Here is a 25,255-nt window from a genome sequence, read left to right as displayed (position 1 = left end):
TACAAAATAATAGCAAAGGAGCATCACAAAGGACTGTACTCAAACTCCCAGTACAAATCAGATCCTGTCATACCCAGAAATTGTTGGCAGTTATTGCGTATATAAGGAAGGAAACTGGAGGACCTCTGTGCCACGGCGTGGGAACAATCACCTCATCTTGAATACATAACAAAAGAGATATAATTTCCCTTTATGCAGTACATTATGTTTTTATTTTATATCATGAAACAGTGCATGAATACATTAAATTAGGAGAACATGCTGTGTGTGCACCAGATTCTGCATGTTTGTAATAGCAGCATGCAAGAAAATAACTTAAAAGAGGCATTAATTAATAAAAACTATATCAAAAGATCCTTTGGGATTTACAAGTGGTAAGATCAAGATGAATCAATTACTACATAAAGTGGTCGTGCTGTGACACAGCAGGCACAGATCCTGTCCTATTTTAACCTCTGTCCTATACTTTATAAACCAGCACAACTACGCATGAACAGTTTCAGTAGCAATTAATGGTGAGGTGGCAGAATATCCCACATAGATTAAACTTGTAAAACATTTATAATACAAACTATGAACAAGCAGGCTTCACTTTTTAATTAATTTCCTTAATAGTGCTAAAAAATATATACATTATACAAAATTTCTATTTCCGGTAGATGTATTACCTTAAATGACCACCAGGTGGGGTAATGTGGACAGACTTCTGCAGACTCAAGGACAGCAAGCAATTTATCAAAAGCACAATTAACTGTAGAGCTAAAACTATTTGTGTCTCTGGGTTTTTATAATAGGTCTGTCTGGGTAGAAGTAAGCAAATTAACAGGTATGTGTTTCTTTCTGAGAGCCGGACATTTGCAAAACACCAGCAGTATTTCGAATATATGGAAACACTCTGCAGTGACTCACTTTTAACTCCAGGTAGTGGTTTAAGAAATGCCCATTTAGATATCCTGTACTTGTAAAACTTCCCTGTCTTGGTGTGCCGTTAAATGTGAATACAGGCCGACTAAATGAGAGTTTTACAAATGCCATGCCTGGAAATAGACTTTGTGGCTGAAGGTAATAATGTACTTTCATTACTAATTTCCAAGTGCCCGTATCACGTCGTGCCCGCGCAGGCGTGGCTCTCAGGCTCGTGCCCGCTACCCCTCCCCCAGCTACAAACTACAAACCGTGGCTGCGCGCTCGCGTGAAGTAATTCATTGTATCAGATTGAGACGGGAAGAAGCAGCCTGCGACTCGGCAGATCTGGGGACCAACTCAGCATCGAGAAACACTGAAAATCCCGTTGCTTGGCACATAAACTGAAGGTAAACAACATTAACGAATACGTAATCATTACGAAGCCCTAGTTTGTTCATGCTGTTTATTTTAAAAGTTTGAGAGGGTCGTTTTTAAAGTTGTTCTGGGCTTTGAGAGGCCGTGCTAGCGAAGAGCTAGCAAGGTTAGCTTACAGTAGCTAAGTACGCTTTTCCCCGAACCGACCTCAATTTCAGCGCCTCTTCCGCAGTTGCCACACAGTTGTATTGAAAACTGCCATATGCGTAGTTGAGAGCGCCTTGAAACTGATTTTTTTTTTTTACCCGACTCTGTCGAGAGCTTTTGATAAACTGCTCAAACTTCATAAGGCTTAAAAACTGAACCTCACAGACTGGCCTAAATTTTCGAGCCGTAACCAAACAATGAGGTTCTTTTCCTGACTTGCCTCGACTAATTAGGCGGCTTCCCGGCGGCTCAAAATTTCGTCTTGTATACTTACGTTGACGGTGATCTCCCAGAGGTATATCAAACCTTAAATTGAATAATCAGTCAGTTTACTCTCTTTAAACACTAGGTTAATATTAGCCGTCGTTTTAATGATAGGACAGCACATCGGTTTAACTTTGGATCGCATTTTAAGTTGGACGGGTCTTTATATCACGTTTTGATGTGAACAGTTTTATCCCCTGAGAGGTCGTTTGTATATTGATATGGTTCTGTCTCAGTGTTTCGTTTGGATCTTGGCCACCCACCCATTCTTCCACTGCGGACACATTGGCCATCTGTTGCCTCTGTGATGACGCCATCTTTCTGCTGACCCACCCAGTGGCTAGCTGTTTAAAGAAAAAACAATGTTTGATTTAACACTGGGAGCTCAGACAGGCAAAGACACAACTTTTTTCAGTACCTTACATGCAGTGTGGTAAGGAGACCACACAAAACGGCTTCCTAAGTAGCCACGAGTGTTAAATATTTGACTACCTGGGCTTGGAGTGACAAAGTAACAGTCATACTTTTATGGTTCTTCGGTATTCATATTTGTGTCAGTATTCTCGCTGTGTTTTCTTTAAACGCAGAAAATTAGAGATATGATACACTATTGAGGAAGGGAAATATGGCAGCGGTGATAGTGGTGCTGGCAGAAGCACTATGGAAATGTTCAGCTTTGTGACGCAAAGCAGGAACATTTTTTTTATTTTTATTTTTTATTTTTAGAACATCTGTACCTGAATCTCTAAAAGTACATATTAGAAATAGATGATGCCATACAGTCTATGCTCAATTTGGACTAATTGGTCACTGATCAAGTCTTATTGTACACTTTAGTCAGACATGCCTACTACTGATATTATTTTCCTCTTGTCTGAGAGCCATAGAAGATTAATGACTGCCCATTTTGCACTGTTTTCTCCAAAATGCTAAAGGAACAATTCAGTGTTACTTGTTGAAACGAACAATGCTTTAATAACTGTTAACTTTCTTCAACTTTCTAAAAGTCTGTAGTCCCAAAGAATCAACAATGCACTCATATGATAAGCCATTCTTTTTTTTTATTTATTTAATTATGTTTATTAATCCCAAAGTGGGGAGTCTACAGTTACAGTGTAGATAAACACAGTAATTAGTCATTAGTGACACAATGCTGTGGGCAGGAATTGTCTCCAGTTTGGTTCTTTGTTGCAGCAGAGCTGAAGAAGCCTCTGAATGAACATAAAGGTATTTAACATGGCATGCTGCCTACATTAAAATTATTATATTGACCATAAATGTATGTAGTGTCTTTGTATAATAGATTATATCCATATGACTGATTGGTATCTTCATATCTTTGGTTTAACTTGTACGTCTTGTCTTTGGCCTGTGTGGTTGTCCTGGTGTCCGAGCGGATGATGTTTGCTTGTTGTATCTCTTCACAAATTGCTTGACTAATGGCAGGTGCACAAAAAAAGAAGCCAATTTCCTGCTTGACTGGTTACAACCAGTTACCAGCATATAAGGCTCGTGGAGATCAGATCATACATAAAGCATGTATTTTGATGTGGAAGTTTGAGTTGGGGCCAAATGTTTTAATGTGCTGTCAATTATACATTAAACTAAATTGGCACCATGGGTCTTTAAAATGTTTGGAAACTGGTGTCGGTAGAGAAAATTGCATCTGTTGTATCTTTAGTCTACTGAATGCAACTTTGATTCCTTTCTAGTGAGAGCCTTTTATTGGTGGTAATTTGCAGTTTTAAAGGATTTGAACTTATAAATAAATGATCGTTCTATTAGGTCTGTTTTAGCATGAACTTGTCCTTCGATGAGAAGATTAAGTGCTTGACGGTGACATGGCAAAACAGAAGGTCTATGCATGATTCATGTGCTTTTTATGCTGATGGTGCTGATATTTGCAAATAACTTGTTGGCTGCATTGCTGCCTTATGGGAAAATGATGAAGTTGAGGCCACGCACCACAGAATCGGCTTCATATTTCATAGCGAGAGATAACATCTTATCAACAAAGGCTCAGGTCACTGTGTATTGCATTAGCTGCTGAAGTCATTGATAGACAACTGATTATCACTTCACATAAGGAAACTCGCCTACTTCCTCCACAGACATCTTATTGACTCGAAGTCTCTGCTCATCATACATTGATCACATTTTATGCATCAACCAACAATCCGAAAGACTTGACTTTGTAATGTAATTACCATTTTCTGCATGTTGAGATTACAAAGTTTCAGAAGTATTCTCCTTTTGGACATCATGCAGCTCTACATGCGCCTACAAATCGTAAATCTGCTCAACATACAGTTCTATTCATACACAGTTTTGGTCAGCTGCACCAAAGCTTTCCGTGTTTACACATTTACACAGTCTGAAGTCGTACTGTTTTTTGCTTTTTTACTGTGGCGACATAATGATGAGGATAATCGTGCAGGACAATCTGTTCACAGTAATGGATTCATTCCAAATGGTGACTGCCACAGAAACGCTCATCATGTGGCAGAAGAAGAGCATCTGCCAAGTTTATATCTGAGGCTGAAATATTCATCAGTCTGCACTCCGTTAACATCCTTAAGCAGGGGCTAATTTTCCACCCTGAAAACTGCGTGGGGTATTTCCTGCCAGCAGCAGACACGCATGCGTTTAAATGCAACTGACGCTTGTGTGGGGTTTTCTGAAGGACATGATGGTGAATCGTCATTTAAACAGAAACCATGCTGATAACGTTTTGAAAGCTGTGTCATAGATTCAGAAAAGCCCAAATGAACTGTGACTCACTTCAAAGACACCTCAGAAGGGGTTTCGTTTTTGAAAACCTGATGATGTAGACACATAAGTGGGTTTGACAAGCTGCCCTTTTGTCAAGAAGACAGATTGTGTCTGATGGGAACGTCAGTTTGATTGATCATGCTGGATAGTTAACCGGGCGTTATGAGGCCTGTTATGTTGACGCCTTCGAAAAGAGTTAGAAAAGCTACTCACAAAAGGTTTCCCAGGGACCACAATATTTTTTGGCTCCCTCTTTATGAAATATCAATCAAAAACTCTTAGAAAAGTTGGCTGAGAATTACTGAACTGACAGCATCGTTTACCGCTGCTGTCATCAGTCCCCACTAACATTGTTTATCACAGGAGATGCCCGTTTCTCCATCTTTATCAAGCCTTCTTTGATTCTGTTAGGGTTATCTACGTCTCTCCTTATCTGTCATTTGTCTCTTTGAATTTCATGTCACTGTCTCATGAGCAACATGCAGATGGGGTAGGGATTTGCACATCTTGCCTCGTCCTTATTATCTACTTGGATTATAATAACTCAGGGGTGGATATCTGTGCAGGACTTTTTAGAATTATCAGCCCTCTCTTACCTTAACATACTTAAATATGTCCTATCTGCAAAAAATTAGGCTATGATTTAAAGAAGTCCACAGGACATAGCTTGGTGTTACATGTCTGATGCCTGACCAAAGTATGAATCTATTATCTGCGGTGGCTAGGTGTTTACAGCTGCCAACAAAACTATGCGGATGGGCTCGGTTTCAGTTTTTCACCCCATGTTCATACTTGATTTATCCTCCTTTTGATACTTGGTCTAAAGGTGACCGCCTCCATGGCCCACGTCTCAGTTCTCAAGTGTTTCTTTATGTTGGGCAGTGTTGCATTAACAGAAACTGATCCATCTGATGTGTTTGAAAGCCAATCAACAACAATAAGAGACAATGATTTCTTACTTTTGTCTCTTTCATATATATATTATTTTCTTTTTGGACATGGCATGGCATATTTTTGAGAATTTGGTATGTAGGACAATGCAGGATTAATTACATGAGCACAGCCCTGGTCAGAATTATTATCATTCCAGCATTATAAGTAGAAATTAATCCACATGAACTAGCTTTGTTTCAACAGAATATTTTTAATTGAATTTCCAAAGTTTTGATGACTCTGTTTGCATAAAGTGTCATAAGCTGTTTTCACAAATCAGCTACAGACCTAGAAAATTTTGAGATTGGCCACGTTACATTCACTCTGACATCTCCATTGAATTACTGCCCTAGTAATTAAAATCTGCTACAGCAAGATGCTTCTAGGTGACGACAAAACATTCAATCATGCCAATTAAATATATATTGTCTTTGGTACAGTTGTACGGGGTGTTTTCCTTCCTGTTTGCTGCTGAGATTAACCTGTTTGAGTGGATCCTGGACAGTTTCTCGTTGTCCAGTCTTGTGCACCTATTGCCTCATTAACTTTTTTTAATTCATGCTATTTCCAAACAGTTGTTCCAGACAGACACCATATTTTGTGTCAGTGTAGTGTGACTCCTGTTTACTAATAAGCACAGTAGGTCTAAAGACACCGAGAGAGCTTTTGTTAAAATGAGGCCACATATAACTGTTTACCCATTGGTTATATTCTTCAAACAGTGACCACACATCAACCTCTAGGCTACAGCTGTCCCCATTTTTGTCTTTTCTCTTTATCCATGGGGGGAATGGTCCAATCTTTTTTGACACTGCTGTCCTACTTAAGAGTATTTCTGTACCATTTATAGGATGCTTGCAGCACCTCTCAGTGCTTTGGTCTGTCTCAGTCAGAACCTAATGGGGGTGTGGGCAGAAAAGACTGTGTATCTGAGGCATTTTTAACCTGAGGAGGGCTATTATGCTAATATACACTTTCAAATGTGAATGCAACTAGTTGTCCACTGGGCTACAGCAAGTTTTTTTCCCTGTGTGAACATGTTGTCAGGAGAAGTTGGTACAAGTGTCTCACAGCACTTACAAAGGCCAGCTGCTAATCAGATGGGCCAAATGGGCTGCCAGAAGCTGAAGATAATTAGGCAAAATGTAGTTTATAGTATCTGTAAATGTCAGTCATGCACAAATAATTTCTTGTTCATGCACGAATGGGACGGAAAACAAAAACACACCAATGGAAAAAGGTTTGAGGCCAAATGCTATATATGCATGCTATACTGTTTTTAGATTGGATGTTTTCAGCACTTTATCTTAGTTTTTGCTAGTTTAGCACAATATACTTCCTTAGAAATTCCACTTCTGCATATCAAAGACATTTGTTGTTGAGAAGTTTCAGGAATTGTGGTCTCCACCTGACTGACTGTAACAGGGCAGCGTGATTGACATTGCTGCACCTTCCCAGATCATTGTGTTCATGTGAGAGTTCTGTCTCGATGGCACTATGCGGTGTGTTTGCATGTCATCTATTTGCAGTTACTTCCTTTTGTTGGACAATGCAGTCCAATCACATTTACACTGATGCACCTTTCAGGTCTTTCACCGTGATGAGTTACTGGAACTAAATGTGACTTCCTGATTGCTTCAAAGAGCGTGATGCATAAATATGTAACCATTGTACAGGCAGGACAGGAAGCTGCAGTGGCAGGCATGGAAATCGTGGGGACAGTATAACAGTGTGTGTGTTTGTAGTCTCCCCATCAGGGTGTTACACACACACACACACAGTTGTTTAAATTGAACAAAAGTGATTCCTGCTCTTTCCAGGCCATTTGTGTAATTCTAAGAGAAGTATGTGAAAACAAATAAAAGAATTGGTATCCGTTTTAGATTTCTTTTCTCATCCTGCAACCCTCTTAGCCTCAGGTTAGAGAGCTGCTTTCTATCACTGTGGTTAAAAGTGTCGGGTGTAGTGTTGCATGGCACTTCTGCTCTGCTCCGCTCTACATTACTGAATGCCACAAACATCACTCATCACTTCCATGTTAATACTTGTAATGGCCTCTTGGAGAGGTCGTAACAGACCAGATAACATATACACCAGATTCTTGTGTATTTCTTCCACTGGTCACAATTATTTTCCGTATTACTCTTCATGTCATCCTTTTCCTCAGGCTACATGGTTGTAACTTTTGCTTCCTTCTGCTTGTCTTCCTCCAGGGATGGCAGCCATCCGTAAGAAGCTGGTGATAGTGGGGGATGGAGCTTGTGGGAAGACGTGTCTTCTGATTGTCTTCAGCAAGGACCAGTTCCCCGAGGTTTACGTTCCCACCGTGTTCGAGAACTATGTTGCTGACATAGAGGTGGATGGCAAACAGGTGAGACATCGGCAGACATTCAGTGACATTGAGTCTTTATAGTTAATTTCACTGGTAGTGTTTCTTTGATATATTCACATTCTGAGCTGTGGTCCCTTCTGGATAAGTGTCTGCTTTGCTCGGTGAACAAACATGGTATGATATGTATTTTCAGATAAAGTTTGAACATTTTTACTTAGACAGTTGATTTAATTCCTAAGTGTCACCACGTTATCCCTCTTTTTTTGTCTCTACTGTGGTGATTGCCTCTGCATTAGGGCTAATTATGGTCCCTTGGTGCTTAAACATGCTCAGCACTTTAGTTCTACATTCAGAGCCAAGTAATTGACTTTTGATAACACTGTGCTGTCCCATTTTCACATCTCCCCTCAGTGCAACGTTCATCTGGGAAGGCTGGTCTTTTTCCGCAGATTTCTTGTGTTGAGCTTAGCGATGGCGTCTCACAGTGTTCCTCTGTCTTTTGTTAGGTTTGCATGATATAAAATGCTGTTTGTCCTCTGCCTCGGGGCTTCATTGATTTGATTTTGTAACAATCCGTACCAGTCCTCTGAAGATACATTTGGACCAGTGGTATTAAAGAGAACTATAATACTCAGGTCCATGATGCACTGCTTGTGTTTTTCCGTTATAAATTTGTAACCCCGATGCACTCATTGGCCACAAACTCCAGAGTCCTGACCTCCTTCTGGGTTAATGGGATTCTGGGACAGTGAGTCTTTATTGGGTGCTTGACTTCTAACCCCCTGTGCTGCAGAGGAGCACACAAGCTACTTCTTAAGTGTCACATTTTTCTGGTTTCCCTTTGCTCATTTAGCTTTGCTGTCAGAAGAGACCATTTTAACCCATGTCCTGCTCCATATTCATGAAATGAAGAAATGGTCATGAGCTTGAGCTTTGAAGTGAGAATAATAACTCCTTTCTGCTCTTGTCTCAGGTGGAGTTGGCTCTTTGGGACACAGCCGGTCAGGAGGACTACGACAGGCTGAGACCTCTCTCTTACCCAGACACTGACGTTATCCTCATGTGCTTCTCCATAGACAGCCCCGACAGCTTGGGTGAGTACAAACCGCACACTTGGACGCATTCAAGTATGACATAAAGCACATCTTGTCTGGCTTTCCCATACACTTCCCCATTTTTCCATTTCCTTCAGAATTTCTGCAGATTGTGAGCTCATCCTGTCATGAATCTTAAGAGGAACTGCTTACATGTGCAGAATTCACTTTAATCCAAACTGAAACGAGTCTTTTGCTTAACTGTGACATATAGACATGCTGTAATACAAGTCGTGTCTCTTGTAATGATTATGAACCGCACTGCCATGATTATACGGAGGTGGTTGTACCTCATTTAATGTAAAAAAAATATTTAAAAAAAGTTGCAAAAATGTAAGCAGCATATGAGACTTAAATAAAGAGGATGTACCTGTTTTTAATGAAGCAACGATTCATTCTAAAAAAAAGATCTTTTATGGTTGTTTTACAGATCGTTCTTTTGAGGTTATGTTTATGCTGAAAGTAGCATTTGTGGCGTGTTATTTAATGATTCTTACATGATGGAAGAGCTGCTATATGTCTGCAGCTACTGACACCAAAAGAAAGAAACGTCTCTTTTCAGAGGATTTGACACGTAGCACAAGAAAACTTGCCAGTACAAATCTAAAAATGTTATTTTTTTCCTTTTATTCGGCTGTAGTAGTCTGGATTTTAGATGCACCCACATAATAAAATGAAGATCTCCAGCACAGAAGTATTGATGTTCCTTTCTCCTCTGATTTATTTATTTGTTTTCTCTTTTTTTTTAACAGAGAATATTCCAGAGAAATGGACCCCAGAGGTCAAACACTTTTGTCCAAACGTCCCCATCATCCTGGTAGGAAACAAGAAAGACCTCCGCAACGACGATCACACACGTCGAGAGCTGGCCAAGATGAAGCAGGTAGGATTATCGGATGATCATCATGTTGTCGGCAGAGTACGCTGTGTTGAGATGGAGCGTTTATGTACAGCGAATGTCTCACCAAATTCCTGGTTCTCTCCTCATCCAATAGGAGCCAGTGAAGATAGAGGAGGGCCGGGACATGGCCGGTCGCATCGCAGCTTTCGGATACATGGAGTGCTCTGCCAAGACCAAGGACGGAGTGCGGGAGGTGTTCGAGATGGCCACCAGGGCGGCACTGCAGGCACGCCGCGGAAAGAAGAGCAATAAATGTGTACTGCTCTAAAATGGCAGGCATATTTGGACTGTTTTCACACTGGGTTGTTAAACCCGAAAATAGGGCTCGGGAGGGATTACTAGAAGGGGAGGGGGGAAGGGGAAGAAAAGAGTGCAGTAAATGACTACCACTGTAAACTGGCTGTTTGTTGGACTGAATTTACCCTGGGACATAAGTGTGGGAAGCTTTGATGGAGATGGGTGGGTGGGTGGATGGGCGAGGAGGGAGCACAGTAAATGACTACCGCTGTAAACCATCGGGCTCTTTGTCTGTGGGCGTGCCATCAGGTTGGGAGATATACACCAGCTACCAGCCCAGAGTTGGTATATTTAGTCTTTTCAGCAAACCACTTACTCAGATTAGGATTATTAAGAGATCCCAGTCCAAAAAAGTTTGTTTTCTGCCTTGATGACTGAACAGATGGACAAACACAGCACAGTATGCGAGTACCACTGTAAACGGCCACCAGTGGACTACTTATCCCCAGGTGTTTATGGGACTGGAGTTGTACAGGTGGTGGGATAGAAAGAATGAGGCGCAGAAAGCAAGCGTGACCGTTGAGACGAACGCCAAACCAACCAGGGCAGCGCCTCATGATTCTGCGCTCTCATTCTGCTTCCATGCTGTGGTAATATGAGCAAATCATTTGAACACTCCCAAAAGTAGACAAATCACCAGTAAGCTGTATTAACAAGAGCTCCTCAATTATTTTTTTTTTCTTTTTAAACATTTTTGAGTTTTGTTTGTGGTCAACTGAATGCAAAAAGAAAATTAAATTGCTCTGAGGTATTAAACAAGCTGTCAGGTGCTCAGGCCTCATTTGTTTGATCAAAGTTGACATGCTCGCATGCACACCTCGATGCCATTTTCTCTCACTGTGGCTAATCCCCCCCCCCCCCCCCCCCCCCCCCCCACCACCACCACCACACACACACACACATTGAGCTCTTGTCTTACTGAGATAATCTACTGGTCACCTGATATTGAGTGCTTTATTTCTGTGCACTTCGAGTTTCAAGAAAATTGTCCTCGGTGCTGCGTTTGAATTAAATTTGATAATCTAATTCAGAGTGTACGTCAGATGGTGATCTATTCCTGCTCGAACCGCAGTCCTCTTCCCATTCCAGTGCTGTACACGTCACTGTAATGTTTGCTTACTTGTGGCAAAGCAGGACAGCAACACACGTGCTGCTCTTTACTGCAGTTGCTTTGTCTACTTTGAGGGGGTGATCAGCTGTTGTTTGCATGTTTTTTTTGTTTTTTTTAAAAAAACAACTTTTTAACATTTAAATTTGTTGGACTGAATAGGTGGAAGTGGCAGATGAATCGTGGTTGTGCTGGATGACAAAAGTAGCTTTCTGGCCTGCATGGTACCGCCTCAGCAGCTCCCAGCCCTTCCTGTTCCACTTAGCTGACTGCTGGTGCTCATCTTCCTCTGGTTTTAGACCAGGACGAAGAACAAGGAGAAGGATGTGTCGTTTACACGCAAGCCACTGTTCTCCTTATTTTGGATGAACGACTACAAACATTTTGTTTTTAGGCATTTACAAAGGTTGAGTGTACAGTAATGAGACCTAGTTATTAATTTAAGGGGGAAAAGGTGTCTGGGATGTCCCGTAGTGTCACTTGCATTATTCTGGTGAACTGTTTGTATCCGCCACCTGCTCTGTCAGTTAATGAGACGAACGGAACGTGTAAAATGACCTCTTTATCCACAGTACTGTGCATGGAAATGCCAGGATTGTCAGGCTGCTAAGCCAGATGGGTTTTGTGCAGGTGATTTGTCTCGCTGTGCAGACAGGATTAAACCTCCTGCTGTTAATTTTGGGGTGTTTTTAAAACGTTTTCTTAAAAAAAAACTTAAAAACTAAGCATGGCCAGTCGTATTCGGGTTCAAATAGCCACCAGCCTTTCCTGACTGTTTGGTGTGTTTAACTGGCCGATTTAGGCTCTTTGACAGCGTTCTACCCTCCTGTTCTTCTTCCTGGCCTACAGGGTTGAGCCTGTTCCAGAAACCAGTCTTGTGTTGTTGTTTTTGTACTTTATTTCCAGCTTTTGAAAGAAAAAAAAAAAGAAAAAGTCAGAAACCTGTCTTATCAGTATTTTAAAAAAAAACTTTTGAAAAAAATAAGAGGTGGAAAACTAGGGAATTACTCGTGTTGTTGCTTTAGTTTTTTCTTCTTTTGCGCTTGACCTGGATTTCTCAGATGATTTACACTTGGTTGTAATGACCCGTCAATCATCCCTGCCAAATGCTGTTGTTGGGCAGTCAGGAGTAAGGCTGGCCTCTCGGCTGCCTGTCTGGAGCATCGTTGGGGCCACCGAGTGCTGGCATTTTTTTTTCTGTTGGTTTGTTTTGCACACAAACTTGGCCGAGAAGACAAAATGAAAGATGACTTAAGTTTCCTAATGTACAAATCATTTTTATTTCTAGATTTTACTGTAATTTTAAATCCTGATTTTTGGACGCTGAAACAGTGACGTAAACAAAGGAACAGGAAAACCAAGCTGTATGCAAAGTCTGTAAATATGAAATGTGGGTTTGTTCATACTAGACAATACACATGCACATGACTGGAAACTGTATTTGTAAACTAGCTTTGGTTTGTGTAATAAATTACTTTCTATAACACTCAGCTCCTATTTATTGTGCTTTCAGAAAGAGCTTTGAAGTTCACATGAAATTGAAATGGAGACGTGGAATAGTTGTTTTATGTGCTGTTTTTTATGCGTTTCAAGCTTAATACATGCAAGCATCAACCTACAGGACGGAGTGATTAGCAAAAGAAAACAGCTACGACAACAAATCTAAACCTCAAGCTTTGCCTGTACTGCAGATGCAAATTGAAAGTCTGACCACCTTCAGAAATCCTGCTTACCCTAAAAAAGCATTATTTGCTAACAGATAGCGAACATGATTGTGACAATGATGTTTGACTCTTTCATTTCTTTTAACTATTTTTTTTAGACATGATCGTCAAACATTTCATGTAAAAAAAAAAAAAATAAAGCATTTGAACCCATTTTACTCAGGCTAAATATAATGCATCCATTCTCAAACGTGTAAGATGATTTATTCAGTTCAGTTTTATTATGTAGCGCCACATGGCAACAAATCTGAAGTCACTTCACAGATAAAGTCTATTTCAAACCCATTACAATCCAATTCATTGTAAAATAATCAAATCTACTTTGTTAAATTCAAAATGAGTCCAATTCGTTCAAAGCCAATTAAGAATAGCTAAGGAAGCCTAACAGATTGCATCGAAGCTTCTCATTGATCCAACCCCCCATCCTGTGCATGTACGAGGCAGCGGTGGAAAGAAAAAAACTCCCTTTTAACACGAAGGAACCTCTGGCAGAACCAGACTCGGAACGTTGCCCTGAAAGCTTAAATATATCTCGCTCTACCGTGCGTTTTTAACTTCTTGTTAGCTGGTAGCAAAATACAAACACACAGCACAGTGGAAACTCAGCACAGCTCAGTGCAGATGTTAGATGACCGTAAATCAAAGACTGCTGTCCAAGTATGTAAGTACAAGTTATTGGGGAATGCAGCCTCAGCTGAGCAGGAGTTGGCCTGGAAGGACACAGACCTGTCATCAAACAGAAGCGGATCGAAAACCAGCGTCTGTCTTCAGTGAAGCCAGTTTTACATCCTCAGAGACTGGAAGGCTGTTATCTAAAAAGGCTTGCTCCAAATTCAGCCCTTTAATCTCAACTCAAGTTTCCAGATGACAGCATAGAAGAAGAAAGAGGCTCTAGAGGAGAACTACGAGAGAAGAGTGATATCCTGCCTTTAAATGTGAAGTATTATTTGAAAGAAGTGACAAAGAAATTAAACTTCGGAACCAAATGAATTACCAATAAGCATCAAAACTCTTAGGAGTTCAGACCCAGATCAAATAGCAGAAACTGGTATGATTCCTGGTGGGAGAGCAGAGAGCAGCAGCACTCCACACTCAGAGAGGATGTACCAGCAGCCTCTCTCTGAGGCCGGTGCTGCTGAGTGTGTGGGATGCTGAGATGAAGCACTTTTTTCAGCCTGCGTGGGATGAAACTGGATGTTGTGGAGTTGGAAACTGAGGGGCTGTATGCCTTTGCTGTGTGGCGAGCGGAAATCCAAGAATAACATGGATGTTTGAGAAAGATGCTCGTGTTGAGAACACTTTTGCATAAGCTTATTCTAAAAGCATACAACCCATGTTCAGCCCAGCACGCAGCACATGCTGTCTCCTTTGCTTTTAAACAGTATTATCGGAATGTCTTTTTTCCCAGATGATCTCTCCACGTCTCCTTTATCTTATGAAACCAGCCACATTAATTCAAAGACAAAAATCCTCACTTGCAGGACTGCTATTGTGATAATCACCAGAGGGAACATGTTAGCATATAGAGCAAGAGAATGTAAAAACAGGACTTTTTCAGTCTGATTAGTATTCACATAAGTTACTTAATCATGCCTAACCTTGAGGCAATTATTCTGATACGGGAGGATTGTTATATTGTAGCTCTCCTACTGCTTTAAATTATGTGCTTTAGGCCACTGAAAACCTTTGTGTCTTTGCTCACTGTGACCTTTGGCAGCTTGTATGAGAACATTTTGTGGCATAGTAGGAGGAGGAAGAGGATGAAGGATGAATACATAGAGGAAATGGATGGATGATAGTAGGAGGAGGGCTCCGACAGTCAAGAGGCACGGTGGGTGGATGTGTACAGAGAACAAGTCAACTTATGTTTCTCTGACCAGGAAGAAGTCTTTGTAAAAACTGATCTTTTTCTGGAAGAGGGCAGTTTTTTACCTGAAAAGAAAATAAACTATAATTTAGAGTACTCTGTTGTTAAGCTGCTCCGTACTTTATGTCATCACAGACAGATTGAAAACAATGGGGCCCCGTTTCCCTATAAAAGGCCCTATAAAGCTCCCTATTTTTTCTGTATCTGTTGTGTTTCGAGTCCCTTAACGACCATTATGTGTGTCTGTCTGCAGTGACGGTCGAGTTTGTTTTCTATCTCTCGTTGGTGATTTTGTACCCTTTGGACTCACTTTGTGTCTCTATAGTTGAATCTATTTCTTTATAGATGTTCTGTGTCTGCCATAATGTTACACATCTGCGCTGCTGTTTTGCAGCCTCTGCTTGTGCTCATTTTGTGTTTCTTTGACAGCAGCCCTGTCGTTTTCTTGGTGGGTTTCTGTATCCTTGTGATCATTTTGCGTCTCGTTTGTGTCGTGCCTCTTGCGTGATGTTCACCTTTTGTGTCTTTTTGGTTGCTGATCGTTTGTTTTCTTTTTTTTTTGCTTTTGTTATCAATTCACCTCTTTCTCTGTTTGGTTCTTATAGTTATTTTAAGTAACTTCAAACTTTATTTTATTTATTTTGCATATTTATTTTCATCCATTTGTGGTGTTTTGATTGACGAAAGAAGAAGAGTGAATGAAAATGATGAAAAGCTCTTGTTTTTGTTTTTTTTCTAACCAAAGGTTCCAGTGTTTGAATTGTTAGTCATTTACAAGAGATTTGAATTTCTCATTCATTCAAGTGTGAAAAGCACTTGGGTGTTGGTACACAGAATTGTCCAAAATTTATCCAAAAACTGATGAGCTGAATCTCCTGTTCACTGCTTCTAAACCTTCTAGCTTCGTTTGAGCCGTCACATAAAAAACAGGCCACTCAGGTGTGAGCGATAGGGCTTCTGTGTTGTATCGGTTTTGAATACAGTCAGAGGTTTCTTAGAGATGAAGTTTCTTTTTATTCTGACAGTAACATGTGATACTGAACAACCACCACTGCTTTACGGCAACCCCCCACACCTCCACAGGAGAAAGAAAGGGGCTTTCACTTTATCTACAATCACAGTGGTTTGGGAGGGCCTGACAGACACGTGTAGGAAATGCAAAGCTTGGAAATCACATTTTCCAGCAACCAAAAGTTCTGTAAGACTCAGTAATGAGCTCGGAACTACAATCAAGCAACCAAATTTGAAGGCACACAGACGCCCTTGCCTTCAGCACAGATAATGCCAAATGGGGGAAACCCCTGAACAAAAGCTTCAACATGAGATGTAAAATTATGTTGTGCGCATTCAAGAACTAAGGCGGGTCAATAACTAAATCTGTCAAAGCCCATGTTGACATCATAGTAAAACTTGTGGACCAATGCATATGGCGGAACAAGGTCCAACAAGGGTGAAGTGGATGGTACTGCCCACGGTAAATAAACAGGCTCCTCGTTTTGTGGCAAGTCATCTTTATCTGTATGTTCAATGCTGGAATTGGAATGTATATGAAGCCCAGTTGCATTCTGGTAGTGCTGTATGCACTGTGTGAACAAAGAGTACAACCAAAGAGAGGTGATAAAATATGAGACACTTGACAGCTTAGGAGAGTTTTGATGCTTCTGGGAAAATAGTCATCAAGTAGAGGCTCCGAAACAAAACTCTCAACATCCTTTAAGCCTGTTTGATAGAAACTAAGGGATCATTTACAATCTATGATTTTTACCCATTCAGGCCATTTTGTTCTCTCTTCTATTAGCCACGAGACAGGGAACACTGGTGTCCCATTCAGATTTGGAACAGGTGCTTTTCACTGTTCATCTGCCACCTGAACAGCAGTCTTCAGGCTTTAAGTGTCTCAGTTTTACATGTCAGCACATGCTTCAAACTTAAGTTATTTTCTTTGAGTTGATATCCACAAGATCACTTGGTGTTAAGTTAAATCACATATTTATCAGTTGTCTGTATACATTCAAGTGTGTTGCATGACATTTTACAGCTTTTCGTATTAAAACCACCCTCTCATCTGTTGGTACACTGCTTGTGAAAAGCGACTCTACACAGAGACGTTCACAATGGAAACACAAGAGTCAAAAAGGAAGGAAGGAAGTCCGTCACTGCCTACTCCACCCAGAACCGGCGGCCGGGCTCCATGTAAGATATAACTGCTGCTTCTGGTGCAATACTTGTGAAGGAATGAGCAGGAGGGAGGGTGCTGCGGGTGACGAGCGATACTGTGCTTTCTTTCACTCTCACAGTGTCTCACTGCTCCTCCACTCTCTCCTCGGCAATCAGCCGAAGACGACTAGCTCACTACGAAGAGCGACCGCCGTGGTTATATACTGGTCTATTTTTAGCCACGCGCAAGCCCAACTATTTTTAACCAATATGAGCTCATTGCTCACTTGATGTGTCCAATAAGATAAGAGATGGCTGAAAGAGGCTGTCCAATGGGAGGCAGGGAAAAGCGAGAGGGGGCGGGTTACACAAGAGCCTATTATCTGCAATGAAGCAGTCAACGAGCGGTGGAAAAAGAAAGACCTCTCACTCTGACACTTTTCTAAGATAAAAGTAATACGTGGTATTTTCAAGCCCCTTTCCGTCAGTAAACGTCAGTATTTGACAAGAAGAAATCTCACATTTGACTAAAGCAAAGCAATAAACCAAGTTTTGTATTCAGAAGCTGGAACTTTGCACTGATGGTGCCCAGTTTAATCAAAATTATTCTCCAAATGGGGAAAATGTTTTGCTTCAATTGTGCATTCCCATAAAATGAATCCTCCTTAGTTCCTATGAAGGCAAAACCCATCCTCTCACGCTCTCTGTCTCTGATCTCATTTCATCAAGGGTTTGGTGAAATTTTGAAAATTCACATGCCAGTGACAAACTTAGAAATGGATGGGCATGATTACCTATACAAAGCAATGTTACCTTTAATGCAGATAACAGGAGCTGCAGACCAGAATGTCATGTCATACTGAGCTCCGTACATTCAGTTTTAGAGAACATTATTGAAAGCCAGGTTCATACTAGCACTTGCATGTTTCCGTTTTCATGCTGGTTAGCCTTTCAACAGGCATGTGTTTGTGGACTGCAAAGGACACAGAAGAACGACTAAATTGCAGGGTTGCCAGCCTCGTACATTTGAGCTTTCAGCTACACTGTTTGTGAAATAACCTTAAAATACAAGAAGTAGAGCAACAGCAACAATAAAATCACTGAGGAGCAAAAGCAGAACCAGTGGTGAGTCACACTCAATAGAAAACAGATTTAATAGGTAGACATGACTCTGTTTAACAGCTCAAATGAGTATAGTAGCATGACATTTGAAAGAAACAATAAACCTAAGTATTTCCATTACATAGCCTTTAAAGTCTGGTGCTAGTTGCCGTTCTAATAGACGATCTTTGATGATGACTTTGGACTGGTACAACCGGCTGCCCAGACCTCTGTCTGGGGTGTTGTTTTGTTATGTCTTTGGACAGAGACTATGACAAGGATTGCCCAGTGGTTCTGAGTCATCAGTACACCCACCTAATCTGTTGTTTCCAAAAGTTTTATTTTTAGGCCCTCTGTACTGAAATACAAGGCGTAATGGTTCATCTCTCTCTGTTCCAGTTGTGGGACAACAGTTTGTCTGCATGGCACATTTAATTAAAAGGAACCAACCAGCCATCTACAAACAAAAATGCAATACCGTCTGGTTGTTGCTCGAAAGTAAGTCTTATGTTTTACACATTTTTGTCACTACAAGCTACCGTTTGGACACCAAGCGCGCTCTCGCCAGCCGCGCCCCCGCTCAAAAGGTTCCAACACATCACGAAAGTGAGCGCGGAGGACGAGGAGGGTCAAATCCACTCCCTCGGATATACTCACACCACCCTGTCATAAAGTCAACCACATCTGTTAAATAAATTAGAGTGGAACTTTTTCATGTGATTAAGTGACTAAAATTGAATATGAGATATACAACCCTTATTGAGAATGACTAAAACCAAATATCACTGCAGACATCTTATCGTGAAAATGTACGATAATGCTTCAGCATTATAAATTTAAACTGTGTACAGCTGTCTATGTTGTTGTATAAAATCTACAAAGGATATTAAAAGTATAATTTAGCCTATTACGAATAACGTCCCTTTAAGTATTAATGAGACACATTACAAGTACGAAGAATGAATTAACACCTGCTTAATTCAGGAAAGACAAATTACGTGGAAAATAACATTTGAATCGTGAAAGTATCCCAGAATGAACGTGTCTACACTCAGTTGCTAGGCTTATACATTTGAAATTAGATTCTGTAATGTTTAATGTTCCCCCCTCTCCCTGATAATAGTGTACAAAATTGGTACGATCTCAGTCTGACCTCTAGCTGTGCACACATGTCACTACAAAACAAACGTGTTGAAGCAAAAGCCCGCAGTTTGTCACCAACAACAATGGCTGCTACTCCTCTTGTTTTGATCAAGCAGGTCTTTAATTGTTCCATTTCTATAGCTGTTATTTTTCCGTCTTTTTCCTTGCAGCGGCTAAATAATAACCTGTTTCAAATGTTTCCCTGTTTATTTTCGCGAGTTCATGTTATCGCGATATCTCCTCGAGCTGAATTGGCGTGCTCTGAGTTGCCGTTGGAGGTTGAAAGTAACGGCAGATGGCAGCACAGTCCTACTCCTAGTATAGGGCCAAAGGAAAGCTACATTTTTGGTATGGTTATCTTTTTATGTGCGATTTAAGCGAGTTTTTGGTAACCTTAAATCTGCGACGTTGAAATAAAAAAAATGTTTTTGCAAGCTTAAACAGAACCGGAACCACTAATTACACACTAATATTTTCTTGTGAGTGAATATGTTATCTATTCATTATGAACGGGTGTTAGCGCTGTATTATTAAACACGATAACACGTTATAGGATGAGTAGCCTGTGAGTAACAAGTTGCTATCACTCTCTGCTGTAATAAAACATGACTTATTATCTATGGACAATTCATTTGGAGATTCCTAGTCCATACATTCAATTAAAAAAACAAACATATTCCACCATATTTTAACTTTATACACCAATAAGCCATGATAAAACGATCACTTAAAACTGAGTGGATCCTGCCGAAAGTGCTCTGATCATTGAGGTTATGGATAAAGAACATCTGAAGGTGTCCTAAATTATTTTGTACTGGTAGATCCTTTGGGCCCTTTAAATTGTTTGGTGGATTCTGTGGGGACCCACCAAACTATTGGTGACAATTGATTACAATTGATGACACCAGATCCCATCAGTTTGGTATCTGGGAAATTTGGAGGTCTGGCTGACTGCTCAGAAGAATGTTGCCAAGTGTCAAAGTGCTCACCACTTTACCTGTCAAGGTAGTTTTAATGTTGTGGCTGAAACATTTCGACCAACATTAAACCCCAATGCTTCTAATTGGCAGCTGTGAATTGGTCATGCTGGGTCAGAAAGCAAACAAATCAAACAAACAGCCATCAACTGCTCCTTCCTCTCTCATTTCATAAAACACAAGGAATGCACATGAGCTAATGGCAGTGGCTGTATGTTTATGTGGTTTGTAGAGAACACCAGCGGTGGGATCTGAGACCTGCCACAGCCAAAACTTAAATGCTAATTGACTAATTTAGGTCACTCGTTTTAGAAAAAATCAGAGGCTTTTTGTTCAAGCTAACTTGGGCGGTCATTTGTTGTAATTAACAAGCCGACTGATGAGTTCGGCAACAAGCTTCAAATTATCCCGTCTTAATGGTCCATGGGTTTAGGAGGTCTCTGTCTGTGTGTTTTATGACAGCCGCTTAAAGTGGCCCAAAGGTGGATTTGACATGAAGATTTTAAACCCACAGTACTGCCCGATCTACATGCATCTGCATTTTTTACCCCCACCAATTCTCCTCAGAGATGTGATGCACAGAATATTCAGCAATGTAGCGTCTGAAAGAAAAATAGACTGTGCTTAAGTTAGTGCTGTTGAGTATCTGATGAACATTTCTTTTTTGGGTCTGATTTCAAGGACAACTTAGATTCTTACACAGTTACTATTCTTGGTTATTGTCAACCAGATGATTGTAGAACACATGTACAAGAGACAGCCACGATGACTCAGACTCACATGCTTAAGTATGACTGCAGCATCCGGTGTTTCTTGCATTGCTGAAGTAGTTTTGTAATTGCACAAGGCTATGTCAGAGCAACCTTTGCAGTAATATTCAAAATTTTCTAGTATTTCCTCAGTTTTAGTGGTGTAACAGAGGACTTTAACTTGAAGCACTAGCATGACAGCAGTGTAATGCATCAGTAATCTGCTTTAAAACAAACATTTCAGTGACCCTTTCTGAGCTTTCTTAGCACCGACCAATTTCCCTAAAGAGATTCAACTCGTGTTCGCAAAGAATAAACTAATAGAAATTAAATTGTACTTTAAAGACACGTTCCTCTGACCACTGTCACTAGTTTGTGTAAAATGCTTGCAAAGAACTGACTTGGCTGGCTAGAATTGTTACCAGTAACAAAATAAAGAGCTCACTGGACAACTGACTGCCTGCGGTGATCGTCGGGTGTTCCTGGGTTTGATTAACAGGTGACTCTGAGTTGGTTGCAGCAGGCAGTGAGAGGTAAAACTGCCCCCAAATCACAAGTGGACATGTTGTTTAATGAATTAAACGGGATGACTGATTGTCATTGAGCTGCAATTGAATTTTCTTTTTCTCTTTACTGTCATTTAATCTTAATTACAAAGACAGGCAGCCACGGTAACATCCTGCTATAGGTCATTTCTGCAGCTGCTGGTAGCATCCAAGGGGGGGGGGATTAGACTGTCTGCAAAACCCTCGACCAACTGGAAGCTGCGAAGACCTGCAAACATCAGGTTAGATGACATAAATCGCATTAATCATACAATTAAATTGCTTTGTGTCATAAAAGAAATATGCACTAATTATACTACAGAAAACAAGCATGGGGAATAAATCATGCATGAATCCAAAAATCCTTGGAGGGAGTATCTACTTCTTCTTTTGCATGCAGCCTAAATTCATTATTTATCCCGAGAATGAATAAATTGTTCTTGTTAGCCTGTGCCTGAACTCGAGCTAGTGAAAAATTCAGCCTGCGCATACGTACCCCAGTGAGCTGGTAGCGAATGAAAATAACAGAGACAGAAAGAAGGCATTAATGATTGTATTTGGGTTAACACAGAAAGTAATGAGAGCTTGAAACGGAGAGAAAGAAGGAGAGGCTTTGTTTTCGAATGGATCGAGAGTGCTTACTCGTTTCTTCTAATGCAGGTCTTGTCTGAATATACTGCATCTCCAGACTTTCTCTCCTCTTATCAACAGATTGAGGTTGTGCTTCCTCTTCCCTTAAGAGTAAAGCACGCTGAACATTTTTTCTCAGGCATCTCATCAACTGTGATGTCTCTGCCAAACTTCAGACCCATGAAATGAGCGCCCTACACTGCTTCCACACCTACTTTATTTGAGATTCCAAAACTAGTAGATGTGCATATGTTCAAGTATGTTTGTTTGTCTATTTTAACAGTCAACGTCTTCAAGTTTTTAGACTTGCAGCCAGTCAGAATTTTAACCCCAGGCTTTGTTTTTTTTGTGTGTGTGGCTTTTGTAAATCTCATTGTAGTTTGATCCTTATTATAGAAAATACCATGACTAAGAAAAAGAAGAAAAGGGGAGAAATAGAAGAGAGGAAGTGAGAGAGAGAGATGTGAATAAAGATGAAAGCTGATTTGTCTGTCTCGTTTCTACTTTAACAAGCTTCTCCCGGAGCCACGCATAGGCGAGGATGTCTGCATTTGTGTGTGACGGGTGGCCACACAGACCTGGGATCTGTTTTCCCTCCGCCTTCCAGAGAGAGAAAGAGAGAAAGCACCCGCAGAGAGGGGCTGGGACGACACTCAGAACAGTAGAGAGCTGTCAAGCTGCGTGGAGGCAGCAGAGAGACGACTTCGTCTTTTCTTGGAATACGCTCACCCCTTAAACTCTGAAGCCCACACGCACATATTAACTCACAAACACAGAGGTGGTGAAGTGTGTGTGTGAGTGCTGTTCTTAGAAAAAAAAAAAAAAGCTGTGAATTATTTTAAGGGTCTGGACTTACTCAAGGCTGATACACATGGACTGTGGACAGTCTATAGATTCAGCATCTTTGTGACTTGGACTTCCACCCTAAAAGGATTCAAACAGTTTTTTTTAAAATATAGAAACATTTTAGCAGGTAAGACTTTATCTGAAGAAAGCCTGAGACTTTGAAGCAGTGTTACTTGGCTGAATTGAACAGGTTTGAACTTGTGTGCGCGTGACGAGGAGAAAGATGTATTGGCTGGTGACAGCAGTCCTGCTTTCCCACCTTGGAGCCACTTTGACGGGAGCATGGAGAGCATCTCAGCCAAGACTGCAGTTCACACACTCTGGTAAGTGGCAGCATGTGTTTCCAGTGTTTCAGCTCATCACTCCGAGTGTCTTATACATCTGTCGCTCTGCCGTTCTGCACACACACACATGCAGGTGGATGGAGTAACACACAACTTCTCTTTTCTCTTACCTTTCTTTCTTTCTTCTTCTGTTAATGCCCACATGTTGTGAAAGCCCCTCTTTTGAAGCCTTTTCACACTTGTACACCTAAATTACACATTGACAATTTCAAACGTTGACAGCATAATAAGGGGTTTGCTTCTTCTTGAAATACTTAGGTTCATTGTTTCTTTCAAATGTAATGTAGAGTTGCGAGAACCTGCAGACACAGAGACATATAAAGAGGCGAGAAAGGGAAGTTAGGTTGTAGAAACCCCAACAGTCGAGACTTTTTAAAATAATGTACTTAGTGGCTTGAAGTGGGTACTTTTGAAATATTTCAGATAACCTCTTATTGCACAAGAAAGTGGAGAAGAAACATAACTACAGAGGGGGCCTGGGGGTGGGGGCAGTAGGTTAAGATCAACCAGGCAGGATTCTGTGATGGATGCTTATTTCTGACAGTCAGGGGAATCATTGTGGTGACCCCCCCCCCATGTTTTCTCTTTCACCAGACAGAGTCAGTTTAAACTATCTCACATCTTCTGTTCTTTTTGTTTAATCCCTGTGCAGCTTTCACTATGACATTTCTGTAACAGCTAAGAATTACGGACAGATTTCTGAAAAGACGTTTACTTGCAGCTTCTTTGTCAGAAATGCGTTTGGCAAAAACAAATGTGTTCCAGTGTTATCAGTATTGACAGCAAAAGTTTTTCTAAAGTGAAATGAGAACGATAATTCAAATGAGATACTACTTTTTTTTCCCTTTCAAATTTATTTCCTCTTGGTCTTTTGCCAACAACTTTGAAACAATTTAGCAATTAAGTTTCCCAACCAAAGACATCCTCCCTGCCATAAATTGACTCCTTGTCAGCACAACCCCCTCTCCCCCCTTCAGGATTTGGAAACGTGTCCGTTGCTGTTAGTTTCAGCTATGGCTCACAAAGAAGCGATTATCAGATGGCAGAAATCCCAGCTCTTGATTACCACCAAATTAATTATATTTTGGCCTCAGGCTGATCTGTTAACCACCGTGAAATCCACGCAGTGGACACTAGAAAAAACCTGATGATGGACATAACAGAGCCTCCTTAAACAAGGGAAAAGATGGCCATAACTCATTGAAACATCATCAATTTACTGGTGAAGAACTGCTTAATGCATAGTATGTAGTGCATTTCACCTCTTTTTCTCAGTTTCTCTGTCCTTTTCCGCATATACTTGTATCACTGTGCAAAGCGTTGAATAAGCGCACACTGTTGAATCAGCATTCTCGTGTTGAACAGGAGCTCAGCTTCTGCCAATGAGAGGTTGATTTGGACCAATAAAGGTTGCTGTGGCGCTGCATCAGCTGTCAATAGTTACGCTTCACGTCTTGACCTTGTGGGAGCAGCAACTGGGTTGGGTTTTCCAACTGGAGAATAGGAGGATTTGAACATGATGAATGCGTGACAGAGGGTGCATTTGATGGTCTTGGAATTGCCCTTAAGCATCCTGCTCCTCAGAATAGGGTAGGACTTAACACTTTGACCCATGTTGGGTGTTTTGTTGCTTGCAGATGAAAAACGTGACAGCTCACAAGTAATGGGAAAGCAAAGATGTGCTTCTTGTAATTAAAATAGGATTTGGAATTTGATTGTTTGCCCTCTTAGCTCTATTTAGGGGGAATCCCCTTCAAATTAGAGGGACTTTTGTAGCATCCAGGCCTTAAGTTACACAAAGGTAAACTCAGCTCCCTTTAATCCAGAACCACCATAGAGTGAGAAACCAAATGATTACACCTTCTTACATAAGATGAAACTCATAATGTAGTGTTACATGAGGCTGGAATCGATGAATCCTGACCTAGAAAGGACAGAGAAAAGGAGAAGAGGAACCTTTTTGGATCCTCTCAGGTGGGAATT

General features: G+C 40.8%; 2 protein-coding genes across 4 annotated transcripts in view; both read left to right on the top strand.

The window, feature by feature from the left end:
* The first annotated feature begins 1,195 nt into the window (after positions 1-1,195).
* rhoab (ras homolog gene family, member Ab) lies at positions 1,196-10,138 on the top strand. The gene is made up of 5 exons (XM_072366734.1): positions 1,196-1,313; positions 7,671-7,828; positions 8,763-8,883; positions 9,636-9,766; positions 9,879-10,138. Exons 2-5 carry the CDS (start codon positions 7,673-7,675, stop codon positions 10,050-10,052), a joined length of 582 nt encoding a protein of 193 aa, XP_072222835.1. The 5' UTR covers positions 1,196-1,313; positions 7,671-7,672; the 3' UTR covers positions 10,053-10,138.
* A 12,452-nt stretch (positions 10,139-22,590) lies between these two features.
* sema3h (sema domain, immunoglobulin domain (Ig), short basic domain, secreted, (semaphorin) 3H) overlaps positions 22,591-25,255 on the top strand; it is a 54,919-nt gene continuing 52,254 nt past the window's right edge. For all 3 annotated transcript variants that reach the window (XM_072366731.1, XM_072366730.1, XM_072366729.1), the window contains exon 1: positions 22,591-23,251. In XM_072366731.1, coding sequence (XP_072222832.1) covers positions 23,152-23,251 — 100 coding nt within the window. In that variant the 5' untranslated portion in view covers positions 22,591-23,151. The remainder of the gene's footprint in view (positions 23,252-25,255) is intronic.

This window comes from Leuresthes tenuis, unplaced genomic scaffold (assembly GCF_036924035.1).
Source record: "Leuresthes tenuis unplaced genomic scaffold, fLeuTen1.0.hap1 SCAF_16, whole genome shotgun sequence".
Lineage (NCBI taxonomy): Eukaryota > Metazoa > Chordata > Actinopteri > Atheriniformes > Atherinopsidae > Leuresthes > Leuresthes tenuis.
The sequence above is the reverse complement of the archived record's forward strand: the minus strand, read 5'-3'. Positions and strand labels throughout refer to the sequence as shown.

Bases quoted from the DNA above. Each gene is read 5' to 3' on its own strand.
- rhoab (XM_072366734.1), top strand. From the start codon at position 7,673: ATGGCAGCCATCCGTAAGAAGCTGGTGATAGTGGGGGATGGAGCTTGT. The intron at 7,829-8,762 runs GTGAGACATCGG...CTCTTGTCTCAG, and splicing joins TAGAGGTGGATGGCAAACAG to GTGGAGTTGGCTCTTTGGGA. The intron at 9,767-9,878 runs GTAGGATTATCG...CTCATCCAATAG, and splicing joins AGCTGGCCAAGATGAAGCAG to GAGCCAGTGAAGATAGAGGA.